Source organism: Herpailurus yagouaroundi, unplaced genomic scaffold (assembly GCF_014898765.1).
Source record: "Herpailurus yagouaroundi ecotype Mexico unplaced genomic scaffold, PumYag 185, whole genome shotgun sequence".
In the NCBI taxonomy this organism is placed as follows: domain Eukaryota; kingdom Metazoa; phylum Chordata; class Mammalia; order Carnivora; family Felidae; genus Herpailurus; species Herpailurus yagouaroundi.
The window spans coordinates 254,206-274,321 of record NW_024412416.1 but is presented as its reverse complement, the minus strand read 5'-3'; the positions used below and the strand labels follow the sequence as shown (position 1 = coordinate 274,321).

The 20,116-nt window shown below is 45.4% G+C and overlaps 1 protein-coding gene across 1 annotated transcript in view; it reads left to right on the top strand.

The window, feature by feature from the left end:
- The window catches only part of IREB2 (iron responsive element binding protein 2), a 45,207-nt gene extending 28,496 nt beyond the window's left edge, over window positions 1-16,711 (top strand). Inside the window, exons 11-22 of the mRNA XM_040493424.1 lie at window positions 1,205-1,321; window positions 2,405-2,564; window positions 3,597-3,732; window positions 4,850-4,934; window positions 5,309-5,465; window positions 6,133-6,257; window positions 7,243-7,347; window positions 7,442-7,584; window positions 10,046-10,193; window positions 10,280-10,402; window positions 12,380-12,565; window positions 13,701-16,711. Coding sequence (XP_040349358.1) covers window positions 1,205-1,321; window positions 2,405-2,564; window positions 3,597-3,732; window positions 4,850-4,934; window positions 5,309-5,465; window positions 6,133-6,257; window positions 7,243-7,347; window positions 7,442-7,584; window positions 10,046-10,193; window positions 10,280-10,402; window positions 12,380-12,565; window positions 13,701-13,811 — 1,596 coding nt within the window. The 3' untranslated portion in view covers window positions 13,812-16,711. The remainder of the gene's footprint in view (window positions 1-1,204; window positions 1,322-2,404; window positions 2,565-3,596; window positions 3,733-4,849; window positions 4,935-5,308; window positions 5,466-6,132; window positions 6,258-7,242; window positions 7,348-7,441; window positions 7,585-10,045; window positions 10,194-10,279; window positions 10,403-12,379; window positions 12,566-13,700) is intronic.
- The last annotated feature ends 3,405 nt before the right edge of the window (window positions 16,712-20,116 follow it).

The window sequence follows — 20,116 nt, the reverse complement described above, 5'->3', positions numbered from 1 at the left end:
TATATATATATATATATATACACACACACACACACACACACACAATGGAGTATTACTCTGCGATCAAAAAGAACGAAATCTTGCCATTTGCAACTACGTGGATGCAACTAGATGGTGTTATGCTAAGTGAAATTAGTCCGAGAACTTCATGTGACTTCACTCATGAGGACTTAAAGAAACAAAACAGATGAACATAAGGGAAGGGAAACAAAAATAATATAAAGGCAGGGAGGGGGACAAAACAGAAGAGACTCTTAAATATGGAGAACAAACTGAGGGTTACTGGAGGGGTTTGTGGGAGGGGGGATGGGCTAAATGGGTGAAGGCATTAAGGCAACTACTGAAATCATTGTTGCACTATATGCTAACTAACTTAGATGTAAACTAAAAAATAAATTAATTAAAAAAATAAAACTAAAACCCATTAGCATGTTGGTTTCAAGGTAAACTTGCTGAGTATGTAAAGATGAGAATCACTGGATCCATGAAGTGATGTACAAGCAAAGCGGCGTAGCAGTTGTGATTGATTAGGGTAAGCAGGGCGGTTAAATCTTGGAGAAAGGCATAGTGTAGGGAAACTTCATTTAAACTGACAAGACCCAAACGGACAGAGGAAAATGGTAGAAATGCCAGAAGAAACGCATAGGAACCTAGTTGGGAGGTTGGGTTTTAAGAAAATACCATTTTTTAACCCAAGCAATAAAAGCATGGTCTCACAGGAGCCTGCCCGGCTAGATACTTGGGGACCAGGAAGAGAGAAGTCCCGCTGTGTCCCTCCAGCAGCCTGTGTTGAGCACATTGAGGAAGGAGCAGTGCTTCCTGAGCCACCTTCGTCGTCACAGAGCAAGGAAGGGTGCGTGTGGAGCTTGGAGGCAGCAGATCAGTGGCTGGCACAGGCGATGTCTTAATCATCAGGCATCTGGATGACAGAGGAGAGAGATGGGGAGGGACGCCGTAGTCCGTGTAGACCGGCTGATTCGTGTTGGGGTGGTTTGCGTACCGATCTGCTACTCTTGCTTTTAGCAGATGCTTGTATGTTCAGTTTCATAAATTGGGTTGTTTTCAAATCTTTATTTCTGGAGGTGTGTGTCCTGTTACAGCAAACACGAACGGACTTGTTGCGCTTCAGAAAGTAGTGCTGAATTGCAGTCTGTACTGACAGATATTCTAATTCCTCGTCTTCCTCTTCTCTCTCGTTCCCTAGGTGATCCAGATTAATCTGAATTCAATAGTTCCGTCCGTCAGCGGTCCAAAGAGACCTCAGGACAGAGTTGCCGTGGCGGATATGAAACGTGACTTCCAGGCTTGCTTGAATGAAAAGGCAGGTCTCCTCGCCACTGTCTTTGTCTGTGCGTCTTGTGCTCAGGGGTAAAGATCCGCCCGGTGGCCCGGAACCGCCGTCGGCCACTGTGCTCTCGCATGTTGGCACTGGCAGCCCCCTCAGTTTCCTGGCGTCCCATGTGCGAGTTGGTCATTTGATTAGCTCGGTCCCAGGCCTGCTGTGCCGATCAGACCCTGATTCTGTTATTTCGAGTTAAGGATGGAGTTTCTTGGTCGCCTCACTTCAAGCGCTGATTAGCCACCTGTGGTCATGGTGCTCTAGTGTTAGCTCAGATCGTGAGTGTGTCCGTCCTCACAGAAAGTTCTGTTGGACACACTGTTCTCGACTTCTGAACTGTGTAGTTATTCTCATAAAATCTGGTAAATGTAACTGAATGGCACGTGACCTCTTTGACTTTCTGGGTTTGTACTTTCTGTCTGAAAAGCGAATGGGGAGAGGGGCAGAGAGAGAGAGGGAGAGAGGGAATCCCAAGCAGGCTCAATGTCAGCACAGAGCCCAACGCGGGGCTTGAACCCACAAACTGAGATCATGACCTGAGCCTAAATCGAGTCAGACGCTTAACCGACTGAGCCCCCCAGGTGCCCCTCTTTTTATAATTTCTTAAATTATGTTGTTGTTTTATTGCGGAAAATGTCATACTTGTGCAGGAATAAAGTAGTCTAACGGATTCCTGCATACCTGCTTCAATAGTTACCAAGTCATAGGCAGTCTTGTCTCATCCGTTCCACACACATTCCCACCCAGAGGATCACGTTGAATCCAGTTGTCGGGGCCATTTTAACAGAGACCTTGCATCATCTCTTGAGGATTATCGTAAGTGGGAAGGAGTAGAGAAAAACAGCTGGATCCCGGGTGGTTACGAGTGCCAGCAGACTTCCATCGTGACTGTCACAGTCATGCTTCAGCTGAATTACAGCTTCTGAACATCAGCTTCACCACCACTCACACGTAGTCAGAACTTAAAGTGTTAAATGTCATTTGTCAAGAATCTGTTGAAGTTTCTACCAGTCTTTTTTTCTATACATACCCAGAGTATTGGTATTTATGTGCACATTTGTGTAGGTCGGATTTAAAGGCTTCCAGATTGCAGCTGAAAAGCAGAACGATACTGTGTGTATTCAGTACGAAGGAAGCGAGTTCAGGCTGTGCCATGGGTCTGTGGTCGTTGCCGCGGTCATCAGTTGCACCAATAACTGCAACCCGTCCGTCATGCTCGCTGCAGGTAGGCCGTTGGCTTGCGGCCATTTGTTCCTTTCCTGTGATGCTTTGTGTCGTAGATTATGCATGTATATCATTGTCTGTGTTTGATATTGAGAGATTTTCTGAGATTAAAAAAAAATTTTTTTTTAACATTTATTTTTTGAGAGACAGTTTGAGCAGGGGAGGGCAGGGAGACAGGGAGACAGGGAGACACAGAATCTGAAGCAGCTCCAGGCTCCAAGCTCTCAGCACAGAGCCTGACTTGGGGCTCGAACTCGTGAACCCTGAGATCATGACCTGAGCCCAAGTAGGACACTCAACCTACTTTCTGAGATTTTAATTGGGTCTTAAGGAGCCTGACCTTATGGAAACCAATTTGACAATAAATTTCATATTAAAAAAAAAAAAAAAAAGAGACTGACTTTGACTTATGCTATTAGTTTTATTACACAGAAGGTAAATTCTTTTTAATATTACTTACATGTCTGTTAGTTTTAGGTTGTATCTGCTTCTTCTGTTAATTTAGAAGTATAGCTAATTAACAAATCTCTTGATAATCTACTAGAAGTTTACCATAGCACTGTGCTAGATTCCACTGAGAATGTAGAGGAAGTAAAAGATGATTGACAAGGATTGTAAATGAAATTAGTTGTATGTTCATAAAACAATTCATTAATTGTACAGATTCCTGTATAATAAATGTGAAATTTTAATTTCTGACAGGGGAATTTAAAATGGTTCATTTAGTAGAAAGTAAACAAATGGTTCAGCTAGTGATAGGTATTACCTGTGTGTGTCATATTAATTATGTATCCTGTTTTTCCGTGTGTGTGTGTGTGTGTGTGTGTGTGTGTGTGTGTGTGTAGGATGCCATGATATCAGGCTGTACCTTAATAATTTACAGTGTTAAGGTTTTTTATTCGTTTTAAATGAAACAGTTCAACATAATAGGCTGGGCAAAATAATGACAGCGAATTGATGAATTCGGACTTTTACCCTCACACGAATTGGAGGTTGTGGGTGCTGCCCTGATACGCCGTTGTTTACTGTGCAGGTCTTCTGGCTAAAAAGGCCGTAGATGCTGGTCTGCGTGTTAACCCTTACATAAGAACAAGTTTATCTCCAGGCAGTGGGATGGTCACACATTACCTCAGTTCGAGCGGAGTATTACCATATCTCAGTAAGCTTGGGTAAGTGACAGTCTGCTATTTATATCGACCTTTTGTTCAGCTGTGATCGGAGCCACTTGTTAGAACCTTTCATAGGCAAAGAGAAGATAGAAAAAATACGCTTTGTTCTACCTGTTACCTTGCCGATCCCACACAGTCTTTGATGCCTTCTCCCTCGGCAGAAATTTGCTGGGCAGACTCCAGGAACAAGGCAGCGTGTCGGCCTCCAAGAGGTCGGAGGCGTGGTCTCTAGCTCCTTGAAGGGTGGGAAGACAAACGTGAGACCAAGTAATGGGTGGTTTGAGGAATGGCACCGAGTGTGCATAGTTTCTGCGAGGGGCAGGTCAGTTTTGGAAAGAGTGAAATATACCAGCTGCATTGTTACTGGGGCAAGTTGTCTTAGTTGGCGTTTTGTGAGGTTATTGGCCCTGTGAAGCACAGGTTCGTCTGTCCCTGAACTTCATAGAGAACTCGTTCATTTCTTACATACTCGAAGAAAAAAAAAAATAACGGAGGCCTCCTCTGTTTTCAGGGTGTATTTTGGAACCTGTTAACTGACAGAGATCAATTCCTTTGCAAGAGGGATAAATTTAAAAATTGTGCTTTTAGAAGAGCGGCTGAGAGTAATTTTGAGGGTTTTGCTTGTAAGTTTTTAGTTCTGTCATTTTGGGATTTTTGTCAGAGACTTTCTTTGAATTTGGTTGGTTGAGAATCAAGCGGTTTACTGTTTGGGGTTTCCGTCACGGTGTCCCTTCCGAGGCCTTGCTGCACTCCTCCCACCAGTCCCTCTTAGGACTTTGGATAGAAGTACAGTATCAGTTTTTAAACGGTCAACTTAGAGCCCTGACGGTGATATTTGGGTAATTGTCTTGTGCAAGGTGCAGGTTTTGTGGCGGATTTAGGTCACCAGATCTCGGGAATGTTCTAAATATCGGGGTTCGGGTGTCAGTACAGGCGGCATGCCTGAGGGTCAGGTTGGATTGCTCAGAAGCCGTGAAACAGAGGTAGACACGGGGTAATCCGAGGGTCAGGAACGTTCTCTCAGGTGATCTCATTACAGTGATGGAGATGAAGACCTGTGCTTTCGGTACAAGTGTTGGAATGTTCTCTTCAATAACATCTATTTTTTGAAATGCAGATTTGAAATAGTTGGCTATGGATGTTCAACATGTGTGGGGAATACAGCACCCTTATCAGAAGCAGTTTTAAATGCAATAAAACAGGTAAAATTATCCATGGATCAGTAAGACACGGAGAGGGGTTTTCATAACTATCTTTTATTATTAAATTATAAAATATATGTATTGATGTATTTGTATTTCTGTAGTCCTTGCACCTCTTGGGAAGAGTCCATCTTAAAATGATTGAAAAAATCATTTTTAGGTCCTTGAAATAATCCCTCGGTAACGTAAGCAATTATTTTAGTTCAGTTACAGGATTCGGTAGTTCCGTACATAACAGTTGTGGTAATACTCTTTTGGTTATCTTGCCCTCACACGTGCAATATTTCGATTGCTTCTATACATAGATCATCCAAAACATAGATTACCATGTCTTGAGTTGAACATGTATTTGTTTACATACGTTTCTTTTTCAGGGTGATCTGGTCACTTGCGGAGTTTTATCTGGAAACAGACATTTCGAAGGTCGGCTTTGTGATTGTGTGCGTGCCAATTACCTCGCCTCCCCACCCCTAGTGGTGGCATACGCCATCGCCGGCACGGTGAATATAGATTTCCAGACGGAGCCCTTAGGTATCCTTTTGCCTTTACGTACATACCTGTGCACACTTCCCTCCACACGTCGTATTTCTGAAATGCTCCTTAGACCGTCCACTCTGAATTATCTCAGGAAACCTTATCATGCAACTCTTCATTTCTGTACTCATGAAGAGCACAGAATGTGGAAGTAGGGGTGCCTGGCTGGCTCAGAGGGTCGAGTGTGCCACTCTTGATCTCAGAGTCATGGGTTCGAGCCCCACATTGGGCGTGGAGCCTACTTTTTAAAAAAATAAATACATAATAAAATGTGCAAGTAATTCGTTTTTTTAGCTGCTTATGTCTGAAGCACTCACTCTGGTGTTGAATAATTTACTTGGTTTCTATGATAGATTGGTAAGAAGATGTGAACACCTTGAGGGAATTGCTTTTTTGTTTTTGTTTTTTTAATTTTTTTAATGTTTGTTTATTTTTGAGAGACAGAGCGCAAGCAGGGGAGGGGCTGAGAGAGAGAGAGAGACACAGAATCCGAAGCAGGCTCCACGCTCTGAGCTGTCAGCACAGAGCCCGACGCGGGGCTCAATCCCATGAACCGCGAGATCATGACCTGAGTTGAAGTCAGACACCCAACCCACTGAGGCACCCAGACGCCCCGAGGGAGTTGCTTTTTATACCAAATTTCGTATCACAATTTTTTCACCAGGGACTGACGCTACCGGCAGGAACATTTACCTGCAGGATATTTGGCCCAGTCGAGAGGAAGTTCATCAGATGGAAGAAGAGCGTGTTATATTGCCCATGTTTAAAACATTGAAAGAGAAAATAGAGGTAAGAGGCTCATCTGTTTCTTAAATAGTTTAATAAATGGCAGTATTTCTTTATTTCATGTGTCTTTCTGAATTTAATAAAAACTCAAATTATGAGGTTCCTGGGTGGCTCAGTTGGTTGCGCATCCAACTCTTAGTTTCTCCTCAGGTCATGATTTTACAGTCGTGGGTTCGAGCCCTGCGTTGGGCTCCACACTGTCAGCACGTAGCCTGCTTGGGGTTCCCTCCCTCCCTCCCTCCTTCTCTCTCTCTCTCTCTCTCTCTCTCTCTCTCTCTCTCTCTCTCTTTCTCTTTCTCTCTCTCCTCTCTCTCTCTGCCCCTCCCTGTATTCCTGTTCGTTCACTCACTGTGCTTTCTCTCTCAAATATTTTTAAAAAAATTAAAATTACATGATTTTGAACATACAGTTTTCATTGTTAATTTTGGAGAGAGAGAACATGTGAGAATGGGGAAGGGGCAGAGAGAGAGAGAGAGGTGGGGGGTGGAGGGAATCCCAAGCAGGCTCCATACTGTCAGCACAGAACCCCACTCGGGGCTCCAACCCACGAACTGCGAGATCGTGACCTGAGCCGAAGTCGGACGCTTCACGGACTGAGCCCCCCTAGGCCTTCCCGTGATGATGTTCTTAAAGACCAGCAGTGTGCCCACCACAGTCTCTCTTTAGCTGCACATAGGACTCTTTCTAAATCCTCTACCTTTGTTTGGATTCTATAAACGATGTCCAGTTTATATTAAAACTTAGTCTTCAGGTACTCATGAAAATCCAGAGTGCTGGAATTCATTGAGCAAATTTTCATTCATTCTGTCCGAAAATGTCTTAATTTTATAGAATGCACTATCTTAGCTTCCTTTCCAAATGAATGAGGCCTTTTTTTGGTCATTCTAATGTAAGTACCTTTTAATTCTCTCAGTCATTTTCATAAACCTCTCTTCTGTGACTCCATTTTCTCTCTGCTCTTTGTTCACCCGCCAAACCACGTTCACAGGTGGGAGACAAGCGGTGGAACTGCTTAGAGGCACCGGATTCCACTCTGTTCCCGTGGGACTCGAAGTCTACTTATATCCGATGTCCTTCATTTTTCGACAAACTTGTGAGTACGATTTTACTATTTGATCTTTTCAGGGTTGTTACGAACTAAAAGACCTCATCAGGAGTAAATGCCTTGAACTGTTTTCACCTTTTAGACCAAAGAGCCAGCTGCCCTCCAGCCTATTGAAAATGCCCACGTCCTCCTGTATCTGGGAGACTCCGTGACAACAGATCACATCTCACCCGCGGGCAGCATCGCCAGGAGCAGCTCGGCGGCCAAGTACTTGACCCACAGAGGGTAGGTGTGTGGCCGCGGGCGCGCACTCAGCCGCCTCGCTGACGAAGAGCGTTTACGTACTGGGCCCGGTAGACACAGTTGACCCTTGAACGGCTCCGATTTGTTTTGATAAACATGGTTCAGCACCATAAGTGCCTTTTTCTTGCTTGGGACGCTCTGAGCAGCCCTTCCTGTTCCCTAGCTGCCTTGTAAGAATGTGGAGAGAAGGCATCCAACCCAGAACAGGTGTTCATCGACTCTCTGTTAGGGTAAGGCTTCCGGTCCACAGAAGGGTGTTAAGTTTTGGGGAGTCAGACTTTTGACTTTGTGCAGGGTCGGTTCCCCAGCCCCCCTGTTGTCCAGGGCTCAGCTGCACAGGCATCACCACCGACCGTGTCTCGTCGCTGTATCTGACTTCAGCAGGAACTGGCCTGTTCTTGCTTTTAACTTTAGGAGTGGAAATTGCTGTTTTAAGTTAAGCCCTTGTGGTCTAAATGAACACCTGATTGGAAGCAAAAACTGTCTTTTCAGTACTACTTTGCCAGATAGTCAGCTTGGTTTGACCCACCACGCGAAGCCTGATGGTTTGGTTGGAGCACCCTCCCGTTGCCGGAGTGCAGAATTTTTAAGCGTGTGTTTTGTGGACTCTGAAACCTGTGTGCGTGAAGCTAGGCTTGGTCTGTGTCAGATCAAAAGACCATGAATTTCTGCTCCTTGAGCTTATATTTTTACTAAAAGTGGATGTAAACATCACTGATAGAGGAGATGGAAATCTAATCATTTCTACATGATTAATAATACAGTGTTGCTCTTATCCAGAACCATTTAGACACCAGAGACAGAGTTTTGGTAAGGGCAGAATTTTCTGTACTGGTGCCTGATTAGCTTTAGATGCTTGAGCTGTTCGAGAGCCGGCTTTTTGTCAAAGTATCGTGTAAACGTCAGTGCCGTATAGCTTGGTTGCACATGTAGTGATGCTGCAAAGCTCCTACTCTAATCTCACCAGTGCTATTTTGAAATTTGTGTTTAAATATTTTTGTGTTTAAATTTTTTCTGATTAACTAAGCTTGGTATGAATTAAAACGCATTTTGTGGGGGCGCCTGGGTGCCTCAGTCAGTTGAGCATCTGGCTCTTGATTTCGGCTCAGGTCATGATCTCACAGTCGTGAGATCGAGCCCCCCGTGTTGGGCTCTGCACTGAGTATGGAGCCTGCTTGGGATTCTCTCTGTCTCCCTCTCTCTCTGCCCCTCCCAATAAAATAAAAATAAAAATAATGGTTTTAAAAAGCCACTTTTTGGTAGGAGTGGTTAAGTCCATTTGATATAACTTGATCAAGGTGAATCCATTTGTTACACACATGGCTTTTATTTATAGTGGTGTGAAATGCAAGTTTTTAAATATTTTTTGGTCATCATTTCTGTCTTGGTCACAATTGTGACATAGCATCCACCAAAAGAAAGTCCCCACTCTTCTCAGATACATAACTTTTACGTGTTTTTTAGTTTCTGGTATGAGTTTGTCAGTGCATTTAATCCAATAGTTCTCATCAGTTAGAGTTGTTTTTAAGATCCTTCGAAACTCTCATCATCTCTATTTTGAAGTAAGAAATTTAAATGTACAGGTTTACAAAACGTATTGCCTTTACGTAAGAAACCAGGTTAGAGGCTCCTAAAAGTCGGTTGCTGGTTGTTCCTTATACTGAGTCGTTTCTTGTGCCTAGAAGGTCACATGTGTTGTGACCAGTCCAGCAGCAATGAACACCCATAGCGACCAGGTTACGGTGTCTGCTGCTTCCTAGTGTCGCTGTCCCCGCTGTCTGCAAGCCGGCATTGCACTTCGCTTGTATGAAGGACCGATGGTAGTACCGGTTTTCTCTAACTGAAAGAAATCTAAAGGTTTTTGCTTTTACGGGGAAAGGCCGTTATCACCCACATACCATGTAGGTCTTTGGTAAAAGCAGAGCAGCACAATGTGAATTTCTGGAAGGAGGTGGATAATCTTCCTTTATGCCATTTCGACTTAGGCGAGGTTTCATAGGAGTGCTCTGTTCTCAGCAGGGAAGCCAATACAAGCCACCGTTTTTTGGAGAAATGGTTGATTCCAGATTTGGAGGCATTTGGAATATTGACTGGCTGTTTGATTGATACTAAGAAATTGTGCTATTTTTTTTGGTATTGAGTAATATTTTTTGAGCGTTCATATGTTTCAAAGAAAAATAGTGAGGTATATAGTGTTAATATATGTTACGTGCGTTTGCTTCAAAGTAGCCTAATAGGGGATGATCATGGAGGAGACGGGGAGAGTGGGTTGGTTGCTGTAGTTTGATGATGGGCAGCTGGGCATTCACCGTGCTGTTTTCTCTACTTGTGCACACGCTTGAAATTTCCCATCATAAAAGAAGTGTTTTTGAGTAAGTTTTAAAAATCAGTAACGTGATTATTTCCCATCCGGAATGAAACCCACTTCACGACTCTCTTGTAGCCTTACTCCTCGTGAGTTCAACTCCTATGGAGCCCGGAGGGGCAATGACGCGGTCATGACGAGAGGCACTTTTGCAAACATCAAGCTGTTCAATAAGTTCATTGGGAAACCGGCTCCCAAAACAGTTCATTTTCCATCGGGACAGACGGTAAGGACGTTTACAAAGCATTTAGGCAACTGCTAGCTAACTAGATCCGAATTTGTGTTACAGATTTTTGTGTTTGTTCTAAACAGCTAGATGTGTTTGAGGCGGCAGAGCTGTACCAGAAAGAAGGTGTCCCGCTGATTATTTTAGCAGGAAAGAAATATGGTTCGGGAAATTCAAGAGACTGGGCTGCCAAAGGACCATATTTGCTGGTATTGATTCTTAACTTTTATCTTTTTTTTTTTTTTTTTTTAAGCTTATTTATTTATTTTTGAAGACCGAGTGCAAGCGGGGGAGGGACGGAGGGCGGGAGAATCCCAAGCAGGCTCTGAGCTGTCAGCACAGAGCCTGACTCCGGGCTTGAACCAGCGAACCGTGAGATCATGGCCTGCGCTGAAGTTGGACGCTTGACCGACTGAGCCACGCAGGCGCCCCTTAAGTTTTATTTTCTTAAACTTGAGTTTCAGATGTTCCCTTTTATCAGTAACATACTATCAAAGTATATTTTGCTCATTTGGATTTCTCCTGCTTATTTGGATCTCATATCCGTGGGGTTTTTTAAGTAATCATTTTGTACTCAACCTGGTTGCATCGTAATACTCCTGTATCAAGCTTCCTGAAGAGGTCGGTGTGGTAGAGGGAAAGGAGGTGCGGTCTGAAACTGGTGGGTGCTCGGTAACGGATTCCGTGTGCCCGCTGCTAGTTTACGGGCCCCCTTTCCGTTTACAGACTCAGACGGTGGGCCAAGTGGCCCGGTTGTACTAGTAGGAGATGATGGCACCTGGCTGCCTGCCTGCCAGGAGGGCATTTCCCGTGCACCTGTGTCTTTGCCGAAGCACAGATGGGGGTCCGCTGGAGAGGATGGTCCGGACAGGTGCTTTCTGCCCGGCTCTCACGCACAGAGGCGGTCAGGACAGCCCTCATAGCTGTCATGGTCACGCGCACTTCATTCTTCTTGAATCTTTAATTTCCCCCCCGAAAATGTGAATACTCATAGTCGTAGGAATGAGCCCACTTGTCTTCTCTTTCTGAGATACTAATTGTAACTAATATGAAGAGTAATTATAAGTGCAGGTTCCCTTTTTTCAGAAGTCTTTTGTCATTGTTTTCTTTGTTGGAGGCTTTCCTCGTGTTTGATCCTAGGCTGTCTCCTCGGTCAGACATTGAAACGCTGATTACAAGCTGGGGGCGCGGGCTGGGTTTTGTCAGTTGTCGGGCCTTGGCATAGATGGTTGGATTCCTTGGCAGAGCCCCGTACGTCCGTGCCTGCAGGTGTTCTCTCTGAGAGGCCAGTTTTCCCGAAGAAGGAGCAGCACTCCAGGCACAGACTTGCAGCTAATTCCCGTTTCTGATGCTGTTCTCACCCCCACCCCGGTGCCCGGTGCCCCTCAGTCCAGGACACCTGTTCTCCACAGGGTGGCAGCAGCCACAGAGGGGTGGGAACTGTACTCCTCCTGTGTGGAAAGCCCCGGTGGAAAGCCACATGGTTCTTAAACAGATCCACGGGCTGTGATTGAGGCATTCAAGTTTGGGAAGGGCGGCGAGGAGGAGGTCACGGCTGGGGGTGGGTGTCCGTGAGGAGCTCCTTAGGAGGACAGCGGTGGAGAAGTTGGGCAACTTGGAGCTAGAGCCTCTCCGGCCTGTTTTCTCCAGAGAATAGGTTTTTAGTTGTTGAGAACGGACTTGAGCCTTATCAGTGTCACTCTCTAAATGTTACGCTTGATGATTTCTGTGGTTTCAACGAGTCACTTGCCTGTAACTTCTAAGCATGTCCAGAATTCACGCACCCGGTTTCCCTATTGCTGTGGGGACGTCCTTGTGTACCCCTGTGTTCTAGGGGCCGTTTAAGAGCCAGTGCTGGGGAGCATGCACGTGGGGTCTGCCAGGATCAAACAGACTCTCCTGAGCCCTGTCGGAGTCCCAGCAGCCGCCCCACTGCAGGGCTCTCGCTCTGGTCAATGCTGGCCGAGCTCAGCCCTGGAAAGGCAGAGGGGTGGGTAGAAGTTAAGGAGCTACTTAAAGATACATAAAAATCTGTAAATACTTTCATACGTTACTGTCCTTTAGTATGCAGTGTTCAGTTAAAAAAGTTTCATAGGCTACAGGTAGAATTTTTTTCCCTTTAAAATGCTCCAAGAAGGCAATGTTCAAGAGATGATTGGAAGAAATAAAATGCACATTTGTTACAGGGTGTGAAAGCTGTTTTGGCTGAAAGTTATGAAAAAATTCACAAAGACCACTTGATTGGAGTTGGCATAGCTCCGCTTCAGTTCCTTCCGGGAGAAAATGCAGATTCCTTGGGCCTCTCTGGCAGAGAAACATTTTCTTTAACGTTTCCTGAAGAACTATCTCCTGGAGTTACGTTAAATATAAAGGTATCTCTAAGATCCTCAAGTACGTGATTACATGGTGTATACCTAACTAGATGGTTGTAAATTGAATAAAAACAATCATCGTGTCTTGTATACTAATGTCAGCGTGAATTGTAGTTTAAGATGACTGTTTCCTGTTTCTTCAGACCCACGTTAATGTAGTTGATATTCTGTGAGGAAAAGGAGAAAGCACTAGACGGTCCAGAAAAAAAGGAGACACGTGGGCTTCCAGTTATACGTGCCCGCTCCCTTGTCTTGGTTGTCCGCTCTTTCTGTCCTGATCTGTTTTTTTAATTGTTTTCAAGTTTATTTATTTATTTTGAGAGAGAGTGTGTGAATGGGGATGGGGCAGAGAGAGAAGGAAAGAGAATCCCAAGCAGGCTCCTCACAGAGCAGAGCCTGACACGGGGCTCGAACTCATGAACCGTGAGATCTCATGAACCGTGAGAACTCATGAACCGTGAGATGACCTGAGCCAAAGTCAAGAGTCAGACGTTTAACTGAGCCACCCGGGCGCCCCTGTCCTGATCTGCTTTTAATCCGGGCTTATACGTGGCTGCAGGAGAAGCCAGAGTTGAGTGTTCAGGGTTAGAGAAACACAGACCTTACAAGTAAGAAAAAAAGAAAAGTGGCCGATGTAACATGCAGCGAATATTTAATATAAAATGTCGATGAATGGGGCACCTGGGGGGGCTCGGTCAGTTAAGTAGCCACTCAAGTCACGATCTCGAGGTTCGTGAGTTCGAGCCCCACGTCGGGCTCCGTGCTGACAGCTCGGAGCCTGGAGCCCGCTTCGGGTTCTGTGTCTCCCTCTGTCTCTGCCCCTCCCCTGCTCACATTCTGTTTCTGTCTCTCTCTCAAAAATAAAATAAACAGTAACATTTCTCGAGTTATAAGTCAAAATCTATGTCATTTGGGTGTTCTGGATGATACGGTAACTGTCATGTAGAAATATGGGTAAGAGGACCTGATTTTCTACTTGGCCATGAAGCCCGTGGCTAGCTATGTCAGGTCTTTCCAGGCAGGAGGTTTCTCAGACAGAGTCTGGCAGGTACAGTCATTGAATGTGAGGACAGCTGGTCTGAGGGACACGTGGAAGGTTTCACCGCTCATACGAGATGTTTCTGTTTGTTTAAAGACAAGCACTGGAAAAGTATTCGGCGTGATTGCTTCGTTTGAAAATGATGTGGAAGTAACATTATACAAACACGGAGGATTATTAAACTTTGTGGCACGAAAATTCTCATAGTATCTACTCAACACAGATACCTTTCCGAACTGGTAACTGCAAATACAAAAAGCCTTTTGTGCTGGATCCAGGAATCCTGGCCGTGGAGCCGCAGACGGTCCCGTGCGCTCCCCGATCTCACCGTGGGTGTAAATGATTATGAATCAACATAGTGACTGAAATGAAATCTTTCTGATTTTAAATAATATACGAATGGTGCTATTAACATTGCTAAAATCAACGTGTGAGGTGTGCTGTGGGAGAGGCTGTAAGTACGGGGGTATTTTATCAGACCATTTTGTAAATAAAGGCAGAATTTGAATTTGTGTTGAAGATTCTTATATGAATAACCTTCCTGAAGTTGTTTGTTTAGTTTTGCACCTACAAAACTGTGTACTACTGTTTGTTGGTTTAAGACCAGCGGGTTGAAATGTAAGAAGCCAGATTAGACTCTAAAATTGTGGAAATCGGAATCTGATCATAAATGGACTCTCAGATACGTTAATTCCTTTTCAGAATTGAACTGGACATAGTTGGCATTCATGTTTGTACTATAAGCCAGGGTTCTCCTAGTCCCAGTCAAACCACAAGGGACAGGACCTGTCCCTGACCAGATCACCCTGTCCGGTGTTACCAAGGGTTCCTCCAGGCCCGAAGACGGAGCTGGTTGTGTAGCATCACGTGTTACCGGCGAAACTACAGATCACATACCGTTCAGTAATTTGCTCCTGTGACCCTCTGGCCGGCCTCAGATGGTATTATATTAATTGGATTAGATTATTTTGCTCACTTTATGTGATACTGTTACTTCCTATAACCTATTATTTTAGGTATCATTAACCAAAATTCCACACTCTTGTAGTTGTTAAAGAGAACTTTACTTAATTGTTAAATGCTGAAATTATTTCCTCTAGACTTTTAAATTATCCACCCTAAATTATATGGTTGCTCAACTCTTAAGAATATTTTAAATGTTGGTTATTTCTTAATTATTTAAATTGGTTTTGTGTCTTTTTGAATCCTTATTTTATCTGGGATGCATGATTCTATTAATTATGTTTTTGTTTTAACCAAAGCTGACTATCAGGATAAAACACTTAAATTGTTGCTGTCTGAATATCCCGTTTTCTCTCTGTACGTGTCTGTTCGCCACAGCAAGTGTTCTGTCAGCAAGACGTTTCGCCACTTTTAAGAGAAAGGTTGGGTAATTAATTCTAGAAAGTCCTATGCCTTTTTTTAAATTAAGAAACTGAACCTAGCAGGCGAAAGTTTAATTGTAGAGGTGTTTTTTTACATGGGGCTCTTCTTCTGACCCAGTGAGGCCCCTGGGGCTCGGGGGCGGCTCCTGTCACACGGGAGGAGCCGTGTCAATAGGGTGCCGAAACCGCCAGGCCGGGTGTGACTGTGGAGAGCTTTGCACACGAACAATCACACAGTCGTAATCCTTTCAAAATATTCTGCCAATTGTCTGTAGACAATTACATGGACTGGAGTCCGACAGAATGATTTTTCTTCTTTATTTAAATTTTTGTAACTGTTTTTCTTTGGTACTTGCATACTGTGTTCGCGATATTTTATTATGCCTGTGTATCTGTCGGTGCATGTGTTTTTAATTTACCTGAAAACATGAATTAGGAAGGGAGGGTTTACACGTCGAATGTTAAAGTACCTGTTACGTGCTTGGAAGAAGTGGCGACTCCAGACCGTGGAGACACCTCTGTGTCATTTTTCAGCCGTGCTGTATCACGTAGCTGTGGGCAGAGGCCTGGATGTCATCAGCGGCAGCCGAGACGCAAGGTCACGATGACACAGGTGGTCCCTGTGACCCGAGCGCTCACTTTCCAGCCCGCCTTGTCCGGGCTCTCAGCCCCGCGCCAGCGTGCGGCGGGCAGAGGGCTCTGGAGCGCGGCCACCCTCGGCGCAGAGTCCGGCTGTGCGCCCCGCGGTCCTGCCTCTGGCCGCACCCTCTGTTGGCGAAGATGTGACATCTATTGGCTCTTGTTGTTTCATTTACCTCCTCTGTTGACTATCTCTGAGTAATTTTGTTTAAAAAAATGCACAGTGTTGTGGAAAGGAAGTATAATAGGCACACGAGAGCAGCAGATCAGTGTTGGAAGTTCAAGTACAATTTTCAAAGGTATTGCCAATAGCAGCATTGTTTTCATCTTTAAAAAAATGACGCCACCTGCCATTGCCATACTTCCTGCCTTCAGTGGTCGTTGTTCCTGTGCAGCAAAGTGCGTGGGGGTTCCCGTCCAGCCATGGAGTTGGCCACTAATCACAGCTGGAAAGCTTCCAAGGTGACGGTGGTTGCTGTTACCTCTTTTGCCTCTAGGCTGACACTTGAATGAGAGGGATGCCAGTCGCCTTGGCGACTCAGTGTTTGCTGGGCAGCTGACCTCCTGGCTCCAAAGGCAGAGTGCACGTAGCTAAGAGGAAGCCAGAGCAGAGGGTGCCGGCACATGGTGACCGTGTCACGTGCATTCGCCTTCCCGGTGGTGGGTGACAGGATGACGCGACGCTAGGACCTGACGTCTTACTGTGGTTTTAAAAGACACCTGTCTTTTGCCTTTAGGTTTAGGAGAAGGTACTGAGATCCTGGGTGTTGACTCTGTCTTAGTTTGACTTGGAGTAATAAAGAGGGGGAGAGATTTAGGCTCTGTTAGTGGCTTTTTCCCCTGAAGTGTGATAGTGCCGATGTTTCTATCAATTTTACATATATGGCTATGAAACCACGTATCTCAAGTAACTATAAATCATTGTCTATTATTTAAAGCCAACAAAACAGTGTAACAGTTTTAAGTTCAATAATGTTAAGTATTGTATAAAAATATATTGGAGGCAAAGTTCAGTTGATGACAATTGTGTATATGTTATTGATGCTGTAAATTATTTTTAATAAAGAAAATTGTATTATCACATCTCTTGTTATAAAATGTTTTGTGGTGATTAAAACTAAAACACCGTAACTTAAATAGGATGGCATCCAGAAATTCCTCTTTGAGGATGTTCCCGAAATGTTAGTCATTCCCAGTGTGGCTGCCAGAGCGTGAGCCACGGTCGTCCTCGTCCCTCTGTCCAGCCTTCCTTTCTAGTCTGGGGCCAAGGAGAATGAAAAGGTGACAGTGTGCGGTGGGCATAGCCCGCCAGTGGGAACAGTCGGTGAAGTTGACCTCGATCTGGGGGTTGTTCAACAGGTACATAAGTTCATGGAATCACATTTTATACCTGAGAAGTCTGCACTCTGAGTGGCAGCAGGATCCCTTCTACAAGTGACAGCCAGCTGGGCAACCTGTTCTTGAACATTCATGAGGTGGAGACTGTCCGCTGTGCTAAGCAACCCTGTCCTGTTGACTGAGTCTTGATATCAAGCTGAAAATGTAACTTACACCTACCGATTCTGGTTCTCTCTGATTCGTCTGTGCCTCATGAAGCACTTTATGTATAAAGTAAACATTAAATACATAGTAGTGAAGGAGTTGGACCTGTGCACATAACTTTCATGCTATACATCTTTCATTATGGAGGTATTTTATGTTAAAGTGAACGCTTAGGACTGAATTGGTGGTCTCATGCTATAAACTATTATGGGAAGAAATGGCTTTTTTTTTTTTTTTTTTAATGTTTATTTTTCAGAGAGTGCAAGCAGGGCAGGGGCAGAGAGGAAGGGGGACAGAGAATCTGAAGCAGGTTCCAGGCTCTGAGCTGTCAGCACAGAGCCCACCACGGGGCTCAAACCCACGAACCGTGAGATCGTGACCTGAGCCAAAGTCAGGCCCTTAACAGACTGAACCACCCAGGTGCCCCAGAAATGGCTTTCTCTTGATGCAGGATGGAGATGCTGTGTTTTCATCGGCTTCTATGTTAGGGTCAGCTGACGGTGACACCTCTTCCCTCTGCTGGCCGCTCGTTAGTGACCCGTGAATCAGGTCATCCAGAGCTGGGAGCCAGGGCCGTGGGCCTCTGTCCTGGAGCGATGTTTTGTAAATATGGTCAGCTGCCCACTGGTCTAAAAATACCTGCCCTTACACATGCACCCCCATGTTTATAGCAGCACTATCGACAACAGCCGAAGTATGGAAAGAGCCCAAATATCCATCGAGGGATGAACGGATAAAGAAGATGCGGTATATATATACCATGGAGTATTACTCGGCAGTCAAAAAGAATGAAATCTTGCTATTTGCAACCACGTGGATGGAACTGGAGGGTATTGTGCTAAGCAAAATTAGTCGGAGAAAGACAAATATCATATGACTTCACTCATATGAGGACTTTAAGACAGAACAGATGAACATAAGGGAAGGGAAACAAAAATAATATAAAAACAGGGAGGGGGACAAAACAGAGGAGACTCAAATATGGAGAATAAACTCAGGGTTGCTGGAGGGGTGGTGGGAGGGGGGATGGGCTAAATGGGGAAGGGGCATTAAGGAATCTACTCCTGAAATCATTGCTGCACTAGATGCTAACTAATTTGGATGTAAATTTTAAAAAATGAAAAAAAAATTAAATAAAAATACCTGCCCTTGCTACCACTCTTAATAGCAACCCAAGTGAGTGAGTCAAGTTTATTAAGATCTGGTGTTCAGGAACCAAGATTGGCACATGATTAGAGATGTTCTGAAGGTTCCATTTCAGCGTTCTGTGAAGTTTGCATTACAGAGGCTCATCCCACCCAGGCACAGGCTGGCGGTTTGGATACTAGAGCACAAAGGGAGTCTCACAGTGTGCCTCTGTTGCCAGTTTCCACTTGGTGCCAGTCCAGGTTTTAAATTATAAATTAGTGTAGCTCCAGCCTATTTGTTTTGGTTTGATGTGAGTTGTTTGATAATTTTTCAAAATACCAAACCGTTAGGCTTGTGTTCAGTGTACTTCAAAATTGGAACATGTATTGCAAAAGCAGCTGTATTACGTAATCCCCACAAAATGTGACTGTGTGGTGACGATTGTGTGGTCACGGAGTTTTGAACACTTTTAACAACCTGCAATACACTGTAAAGAAAGTTTCATAAACGGCTATTATGTGTGACAGGACATCTTATGATACAAAATCGTGCCTGCAATCTCAGCCTACAGATTGTTCATTCTGTTCCTTCCAAGTTTTGATCACTGAACTCTAAGAGCCACTACTTAAGTGTCCCAGGTGGCCAGGTGGAGATGAAAAACATTGTTCATCCAACATTGACATGACACTTATTAGACTGGTGGAGATTTTTACATTATGATACCCAGTACTGGCATTTTGAGGAAAAACATGACTTGGCAGCATATATGAAAAGCCTTAGAAATGTTCATTCTCTTAGACCCAGTGATAGGACCGAGCAGGGTATTTTAAGGACATAAATGGAAATGCACAAAAGATTTATGTGTGAGGATTTATTAAAGACAAAGATGCTCATTTAAAATGAAAGGGCGGGGGCACCTGCCTGGCTCAGTCCCTAGAGCATGCAACTTTTGATCCTGGGGTTGTGAGTTCAAGCCCCAAAATGAAAGGGCAAATGACAAAATACAGTGTTTCTAAAGAAGACCCTGTGGGTGGAAAGGAGGCCACTGTGGAGCTAGTAGCCCTGACTCTTCATCTGTCACCATTTTCTGGCGGTTCAGTCTTCATCCCCATGCCTCATTCCACACGGGGTGGGGGCGGGGTGCTGTACGCGCACAGGGGAGCGGTGCATTACCTGCACGGGGGATGCTGTAGGCGCACAGAGGAGGGGTGCTGTACCCAAAGTGGGGGTGCAGTACCTACACGGGGGAGGGGGGATGATGCTGTACCCGCACGGAGAGGGGTGCGGTACCCGCAGGGGGCAAGAGGGGGCATAGAACCACGGAGGCCGCGCAGCAGGCCAGAGCCCCGACCCACCGAGAAGTCCTGCCTGGCGCCCCCGACCACCGGGATCCCCCACTCCGCGGGCACACGGCGGTTTCCTGCAGGGGATTCAGGCCCTACCTGGGCCCAGCCGCGGGAAGCCGGGGCCCGCCCTCTCGCCCCCTCCATCTGCTGCTCGGCCCGCGGGCCTGGGAGCGAGTGCAAGTTGGAGCCGCGGCCCGAGTCCAGCCGGAGGTGGGGTCGGCGCGCGGCGGAGGGGCGCGTGGGCCCGCGGCACTAGGGAGGTAACTTCGGGCCGCGCGGGAACGGACTCCGGCGGCAGCTGGACGGAGGCCGAGGCAAGGGAAAGCAGATCACCCCGAAGCCCGGTGGAAAAGGCGCTCTGAGCCGCGGAGGGACTCGACCCAACTGCGAGGTGCTCTTCCGGGGCAGAAAGGGGGCGGGGCGGAATCCACAAGAGCCAATCAGAAACAAGAGATGCCGTTCTGTGAGAGGT